The sequence below is a fragment of the Chiloscyllium plagiosum genome, unplaced genomic scaffold (genome assembly GCF_037043375.1).
Source record: "Chiloscyllium plagiosum isolate Xiang-an unplaced genomic scaffold, Cpla_swu_hap1 HiC_scaffold_3, whole genome shotgun sequence".
Classification (NCBI taxonomy): domain Eukaryota; kingdom Metazoa; phylum Chordata; class Chondrichthyes; order Orectolobiformes; family Hemiscylliidae; genus Chiloscyllium; species Chiloscyllium plagiosum.
This window is the reverse complement of record NW_028270141.1, coordinates 154,069,666-154,078,242: the sequence shown is the minus strand read 5'-3', so window position 1 is coordinate 154,078,242 and position 8,577 is coordinate 154,069,666. Positions and strand designations below refer to the sequence as shown.

The 8,577-nt window shown below is 44.4% G+C and overlaps 1 protein-coding gene and 1 pseudogene across 1 annotated transcript in view; one reads left to right on the top strand and one right to left on the bottom strand.

The window, feature by feature from the left end:
* Positions 1-394: 394 nt before the first annotated feature.
* The window catches only part of LOC122540179 (dynein axonemal heavy chain 8-like), a 1,258,818-nt gene continuing 1,250,635 nt past the window's right edge, over positions 395-8,577 (top strand). Inside the window, exon 1 of the mRNA XM_087976819.1 lies at positions 395-538. Coding sequence (XP_087832945.1) covers positions 395-538 — 144 coding nt within the window. The remainder of the gene's footprint in view (positions 539-8,577) is intronic.
* On the bottom strand, positions 4,094-6,017 carry LOC148151789 (endogenous retrovirus group FC1 Env polyprotein-like; annotated as a pseudogene).

Sequence of the window (8,577 nt, the reverse complement as noted above, 5' to 3'; positions counted from 1 at the left end):
TTTATTGGTGATGGTCACAATTATGAAAAGATACGGTACATTAATGTAAGAAGAAACTGTTTTGACTGAATGAATATAAATTAGCAGTTTACACAGCTTTAAAGTAATTAGCAAAGAAGGGCCACGAGAAAAATGTAGTAAATAATCTGAAATGCAAAACCTGTAAAGGGTATTGATATGTTTTTTGTAGTTTTCAACATGGAATTGGATAAGTGTGTTTATATAGAATAGAACTTAACTGTAAAGCTGCTTCAGAGAGTACAATGAAGGAAATGATCCTAGGATAGATGCTGAGTAGCATCTCCATTTTGTTTGTAGAAAATAAACTCATAACTAAATAATATGTAGTCATGGGTGAAATTTAAACTTTTCTGTGTGTTTCAGACTTTGAAAAATGAGTCAAGAAGCTATTCAACCGCATGTTAGTGGCTCTATTCTGTTTGACTCATTTGGTTTATCTATGGAGAAAAGATTGGGGAAGATGCGTAGAAGTACTGTCGGAATGCTGGCCTTGCAGGAGACAATAAAAGAAAAACAGGTATTTTTTAGTTAGCAGTAGACATATATGACCTCTGGCAGGTATTATCTTTTAAAAAAATTATTGCAAAAATATGCTTTATTCATAAAGAAAATCTATATATACATACATTAATACAAAAGAAGTTCTGTACAGTTTTTGCATATCAAGAAAAACAAACATTGGAATCTAACGTTCCCTGCAGTTGCAAAAACCAAAGGAACTACTTACTTCTGTAGGACATTATTTGAAGACATTTGAGGCAATGAGGGGGTCTGACAACTAGGTGGGCTGCTATTGTACTTTAGCAGAAAGACTTTAAATGATGGTCTTTTGTCATTGCATTTTGGCAACGGCTGCTCCAGGTTTTAATGCGTACCTCAGCATATAGTCCTTGATCTTTGTAGTATGATGGTCTGCAACACTGAGTCGCAGTCAACTTGTTGCATTGGAAGATCAACACGTTTCAGACCGACCAAAAGAGCATCTTTCACCGAGTAGATGGATTTCCAAGTTTGGTTGATGTTTGTCTCAATATGCATTCCAGGAAACAGACTGTAGGGCACAGAGTTCTGAGTCATAGAGCTGCTTTGGATGAATGTCGACAAAGCCCATTCTTCGATCATAGAATTCCTGCAGATAGAGGCCATTTGACCCATTGAGTCTGCACCTAACCCTGTGAAGTGCATCCCACCCATACACACCCCTCTCCCCATCCCCATAATCCCACACTTACCATGGTTAGTTCACCCAGTCTGCACATCCCTGGACACTACTGAGTAATTCAATATGACCAATCCATCTAACCTGCATGTCTTTGGACTATGGGAGAAAACCTGAGCACTTAGCAGAAACCCACACAGACACGAGGAGAGCATGCAAACTCAACTCAGACTGGAATTAAACCTGGGTCCTTGATGCTGTGAGATAGCAGTGCTAACTACTGTGCCACCATACTGCTCTGCATCTCTTGCATTTCACTCCAGACCTTCTTTGTACACTGACATTCCAGAAGGAGATGTATGACAGTCTGTTTTCCCCTACAGCTACTTCAAGGGCAGAGTGCGATGGCACAGAGTCCAGGCCTACATGAAAAATCTCCCATGTTGTGCCCTTCTTGCCACCAGCCAAGCTATGTGTTGGTGCTTGTAGGAAAGTTCTGGCCATGATGCATTCTGTCAAATGACTTGGACAATCTACTCAGGGAACCAGCTGGCAGGATCAACCCTTTCCTTTTCTTGCAGGGTCTTGAGGATACTACATGCTGACCACTACCTGATGGACTTGTGGTTGAAAGTATTTTCCTTTGGAAATTTTTCCATAAGGGACAGGTGACATGGAATGGTCCAACTATTTGAAGCGTTCCATGGCAACAAAGCCAGACCTATCCTGTAACACCTGGGACAGGTGGAACCTCAGTATGTAGTGGTATTGTTTGTTTGTGTACTGAGGGTCTATTCACAGCTTGATACAGCCACACACAAAGGTGGCTTTCAGGATGAGGGTGGTGTTGGGCATGATCTTAATCCCCTATCTCCCCCATTCAATAGCTTTATACATAGTGTCCCTGTGAACACAGTCCAACTTTGATTTCCAGATGAAGTTGAAGATGGTTCAGGTGACTGCGGTGCCATAGACTCGGGGAATAGGCCAGGCCTGCACCACATACAGCAACACTAACATATCTCACATCTGATCAGGTTTTTACCCGCAATGGTGTGGGAGCGATGCTTGTTTCTGCCCAGTTTGTGCTTCACTTTGATGATGTGTCCCTCCTGGGTTTTTGCACATTTTTGGCCCCTCAAAACCATGTGTCTAGCACCTCCAGATAATCAAATCTAATGGTGAAGGGATAAAGGATTGGTTGGCCCAGTTTCCAGAGGACATGGCCTCGCTCTTGCCTGAATTTACTTTGACTTCCAAAGCCGGTTGAAACTGGTTGCAGACACTCATGAGTCTGCGCATTAACACTGGATATGGGCACAAAACAGTGACATCATCCATTTACAAGGGGGCTTTGGCCTGCAGATCTCCATTGCTCAGAATAGCCACCCTTCTCAGGCTCATATTCGTCCTGATGGATTTGATTAAAGGTGCTATACACCACACAAACAAGACAGGAGACAGTGGCGGACCTGATTAGAAATCTTTCTGATTCTCATCCATTGATTGAAACTGCACGACTGATGCCCGTGTAGAATAGTTGCATCCAGATGGGGATACCCTCTCCATTTTGGTGATGACACCCCTCATGTAGGTGTATGAAATCCTGTCAGACCTTCTTGTCTAGGTTGATGAGGCAGATGTCCAGCCCCTGCCCTGCCCTGTTGCCCTGAGGAGCACAAGGCATTCAGAAATCTTCATGTCCGTTACAGTACAAGTTTGCTCGGGGTGAATCACCAATCTCAGAGCAGACCTGATCTGATTGGTGATGACCTTAGACAATCTATGTTCAACAGCATTAATTCACAGGATGTGGGTGTCAGTGGATAGCCAGCAATCATTGCCTGTCCCTAATTGCCCAGAGGGAAGGGGAGAGTCATCTACATTGCCGTGGGTCTGGAGTCACATATTGATGATCTGTGGGTCTCTCGATTCTGCAATTGGTCAATTAACACACCTGTAAACAACTCTTTGTCTAACGTGCAAAAAATCGTTTATTGTATGTTACAGCGCTGGGTTGGCAGACTCTGATTTGCCCAGAAGTATGAAAACTTCTTGGCAAATGTGAGAAACAAAACTCACATATTAATAAATTTCAGTCTGAGTCAAATTCTGAAGCAGCGAATTTTATTGATACTTACTTGCAAGAACGGGTGCCTAACGAGTAAGCACCCCGATCTGAGGGTTACATTCTGATTTATGCTGTTCAGCTGCGTCTCTTGGTCCTCCCCTTTCACCCCATAGGCTACGCGCTACAGCAAAAGTAACCAATCACAAGCTCTAGCTTCACTCCATCTTTGTCTAGCTTCTCTCTGCCTCTGTTTACTTCTCCCATTACTCTAAGCCTGTCGCCCCTTACTCTTATTTATCTCATTTCTGAGATGTGACTATCCTTGCATAGATTGCTGTCTTCGTGCGATCATCCTGCCAAACTAAATTCCATCCATTGGCCAGATCTCTTCTGCAACTGGCACACTATTCTCCTGTTACTGGTACATCCTGCTACACGGTCGCTCTGCCCTATTAGTCATAGATAATTCCAACTGTTTTCGCTTCTCTGTTTTCCTATACCTGGTACATCCTGCTACATGGTTGCTCTGCCCTATTAGTCATAGATAATTCTACCTGTTTTCGCATCTCATTGTTTAGTATTGTTTCCTTATTCTGTACCTTCTGTACCCTATACCTTACAATCCTCCCTTTTTTTTCTTGGCTACTAAGTGTTGTCCTCTGCATTTGTCTCATACGTTGCCTTCCAGTTCGCTAGCATCATCCCTGAGACTTCATTTATAGTGGCTAATTCCTTAAGGTCACCCATCCCCTCATTGTTCAAGAGATTGAGTTCCTCTGCCTGATTACCTTTTAGAGGCATTTGTTTTGCTAAGGCCATCTCAGTTAGCCGCTGGTTAACCTTCATACACAAGGTATGATACAACAGCCAATTGCTGCCAGTACCCCTGCTACCACTATCAGGGAGGTGAGAATGGAGACTACCTCACCTTTCCTCTTCCCAAACCATGATTCCAGCCATCCCGTGAATGATGTGTCCACTCCTGAATTCTCAGCCAATTCTTCCGCCAAGGTGGTCAATCCTCACAAGGCACGAGAGATTGACCCATCAGGTGCTGTATTATTTGGAATAAACATACAACAGCTACCTCCTAACATCACACATACACCCCATTTTTTGGCTAGGATCATATCTAAGGCCAGTCTGTTTTCCCAGGCCATTCTGCTGGTTGCATCAAGTTACTCGGAAATACTCTTGACTGCATCTTTAGTGTAATTGATTAATCTTTGCTGGTTGTAAAAAAATATATAGTTTATCCAATCCACATTCTTGTTGACTGTTACCCATCAAAATAGGGCCAATTCAAAACCTGCTGCAATCTGGTTGCGGGCCTTGAACTCATCAGGGACCCCTCTAGGAACTCCTATAGAGTTGAGATAAATCCTATCATCAAAGGAATCTAATAACGGCCTTTTACTCCTCTCATTCTTTGTTACTACCACCTTCTCCTTCTCAAATGCCAAGGTGAATGGGATTGCCAATTGCACAATTGCACATATCCCTCTCCAGTCAGGAGGTAGGGTAGGTCGCAATATTCTGCCTCCACAGTACCACCAGAGATCCACCCGGGGAACCCTGAGTGCTGAATAGTTCCCTCCTTTGTCTGTTTCGGTGTCATTCTGAGTTTCTATGCATAACCTCCGCTCCCCTAAGTCTCTAGACCAATTTGTACCCTGTCGGCTTATACACAATGTGTGATTCCCGACGGTGGTCAAAAATGGGGGAGAGTTTTCAAATCTGTCTTCTCCAAGGGAAGGAACATTAGGGATAGGGATATACAATTCCTATCATTCCATGCAGTCTTATCCTGATACAGGGCAATCATACATTCCATGCTGTTCCTGTGTCGGTTCCACCCGAGCGGAAAGGGGACTATGTGGGCAACTGGTCTACCGGAGGCACATGCATAGCAATTGCTTTTATTCAGAGTTTTAACAGTGAACTTTACCCATTCAACCCAGGCATTTGCGTCCCGTATCCAGTTTCTATTTCGATGGTCTGCTTCAAGTCCTTCACCTCTATAATTTTTACCACCGTTGGGAGGGGCAAAATGTTGTATCTTACTATCAAGTTGTTTGGCTCGTTTTCCGTTTCCTACGACTATCCAGAAACAGCAGCCCAAAAAACACTTCCCAGTGGCTTCCATTACTATCTTTAAATCGTTACTAAGGAGTCGAGACCCATTTTACGGGGAAAGGAGTCTTCAGAGGAGGTATTTTTGATGGTGAGATATATTGGGTGGCACTTTTTGTCAGGACAGTCTAGGGCTGGGCGAAAGGGGGCTCTATGGATAGTGATGCCAGGTGGTGGTTTTTGTGAACTATACCTTGTGTCCAGTAGGGTCTTAAGAAGGATTTCGGAGGAAATATACTCCCTCTGATACTTTACATCTGCGCATTTTACTAGGCTGCATGCATCAACCTTTATTAATTGCGGATATTCAGACTCAGGAACCGTTAATAACAAATATGGAGATGACAACATTGTTTGACAAAATCCCAATACTAAGAAGGCTAATATGGTAACCCTAAGCATCCCCAGCATCCTACAATAGTATTGAAGGACCGAGAGATTTAACATGCAATACAATATATAGATATCAAAAAGAAACTATCCCGCATCCGCATAAAAATCAGTTACTTAAAGTCTTTTGAGTCTGAGTTTCAGTGGTTCTTCCGTTGATTCGGCTGTCCAGACTTCTTTCTTAACTGAGGATTCCACTGGTCCTTTAATCCTGGTGTAGTGAGTCCAGCCTTTCTCCGCCATGCGTATCACCGATTCAGTAGTCAAAAGAGCCTGGTACGGTCCCTCCCAATCCAGTTGCATTTTAGTTTCTGTCCATGACTTAATTAGGCCCCAATCTCATGACTGGATGGGATGAACGGCGAATTCAAGGGGCGGAGTCTGTGCCAGTAATCCTTGTCTCCTAAGAAAAGACAAAGCGGAGGACAAGCCCAGTATATACTTCTTTAAGAACAGATCTTTAGTCTCCAGGGTTGGCAGTTCCCCTTTCGTTCCCAGATAGGGCAGGCCAAACAATATCCCATAAGGGGACAACCCCATATCCTTGGAGCCGTTCGCACTCGCAAAAGGGCTTTGGTAAACACTTAGTCCAAGGGAGTCTGGTTTGTATTATTAATTTAGGTAACTGCTTCTTGAGTGTCTAGTTCATTCTCTCAACCTTTCCTGATGAAGGTGGGTACCAAGTGTAGTGAGGTGATGTTGCAGCTGTACAGGACCTTGGTAAGGCCAAATTTGGAGTACTCTGTGAAGTTCTGGTCACCTCATTTTAGGAAAGATGTGGAGCTTTGGAGAGGGTGCAGAGGAGATTTACCAGGATGTTGCCTGGAATGGAGCGTAGGTCATACGAGGATAGGTTGAGAGTGCTAGGCCTTTTCTCATTGGAACGGCAAAGGATGAGGGGTGACTTGATAGAGGTTTATAAGATGATCAGGGGAATAGATAGAGTAGACAGTCAGAGACTTTTTCTCCAGGTACAACAGAATGTTACAAGGGGACATAAATTTAAGGTGAAGGGTGGAAGGTATAGGGGGGATGTCAGGGGTAGGTTCTTTACCCAGAGAGTGGTGGGGACATGGAATGTGCTGCCTGTGGGAGTGACAGAATCAGAATCATTGGTGACCTCTAAGCGGCAATTGGATAGGTACATGGATAGGTGCTTAAGCTCGGACAAATGTTCGGCACAACATCGTGGGTCGAAGGGCCTGTTCTGTGCTGTATTATTCTATGTTCTATGTTCTACACAGTGGGTGCAGTGGTTGTAATTCCTTGGACTTTGACAGCTTTTCAATCCTCCAGTATTTGGCAATATGACACCCCTATTCGAAAAGGGAGGGGGGCAAAAAAGAAATCTCTATCAGCCAATTAGCTGAACTTTTATTGCGGAAAACGTATTGTAATCAATTATCCAGGAAGTGAATAGAGGGGAATCAGTACAAGTGTTACATTTTGGCCTTCAGACCATGTTTGACAAGGTAACTAATAAACGGCTTGGTCGTAAGAACCGGTGGCATTAGGAATAATATATTGATTTGGACAGAGGGTTGGCTGATGGGCATGAAACAGTGAATGGGGATAAGGGGTTCTTTTTCAAGTTGGTAACTCTGTAACCAGTGGGGTTCAACAGGAATCAGTACAGGGAGTGCAGCTATTTACAATATATGTTAATGACTTAGACAAAGGATGTGAATGTGCAATAGCCAAATTTGTTGCCAGCACAAAAATAGATAGAAAGGCATGTTATGAGAGGCATACAAACAGTTTACAGAGAGACATTGATAGATGAAGTAAATGGGCGATAAAATTGGCAAATGGAGTATAATGTGGAAAATGCAAAGCTCTTCATTTTGAAAAGGAGAACAAAAGAATAGAGTTTTATTTAAATGGGGAAAATCTGCAGAAAGCTGCAATAAAGGGATTTGGTGCTTCTGCATGAAACACAGAAAGCAAGCAGTTTTTAGGTCTGAGTGGTGCTGGAAAAGCACAGCAGGTCAGGTAGCATCCAAGAAGCAGGAAAATCGACATATTGGGCAAAAGCCCTTAATCAGGAATGGAGGGAGGGAGCCTCCAGAGTGGAGAGATAAATAGGCGGGGTGAGGCTGGGGAGAAGGTAGCAAAGACGTGAATGGGGGTGAGCTTGGTGGTGAATGGTCAGAGAGGATGGTGGAGCGGATAGGTGGGAAGGAAGATTGGCAGGTAGGACAGATCATGAGGACAGTGCTGAGCTGGAAGGTGGGGGATGGGGTAATGAGGAAACTGGTGAAGTTCACATTGATGCTCTGAGGTTGAAGTGTTCTGAGGCGGAAGATGAGGGGTTCTTCCTCCAGGCGTCGGGTGGTGAGGGAGCGGCGGTGGAGGAGGCCCAGGACCTGCATGTCCTCGGCAGAGTTGAAATGTTGGGCCAAGGGGCGGTGGGGTTGATTGGTGCGGGTGTCTCGGAGATGTTCCCTGAAGTGCTCTGTGAGGAGGCGTCTAGTCTCCCCAATGTAGAGGAGACCACATCGGGAGCAATGGATACAACAAATGATATTGGTGGATGTGCAGGTGAAACTTTGATGGAGGTGAGGGAGGAGGTATGGGTACAGGTTTTGCAATTCCTGCGGTGGCAGGGGAGGATGCCAGGACGGCAGGGTGGGTTGTTGGGAGGCGTGGACCTGACCAGGTAGTCATGGAGGGAATGGTCTTTGAGGAAAGCGGAAAGGGGTGGGGAGGGAAATATATCTCTGGTGGTGGGGTCCATTTGGAGGTGGCGGAAATGTCGGCAGATGATGCAGTTAATGCGAAGGTTGGAAGGGTGGAAATTGCC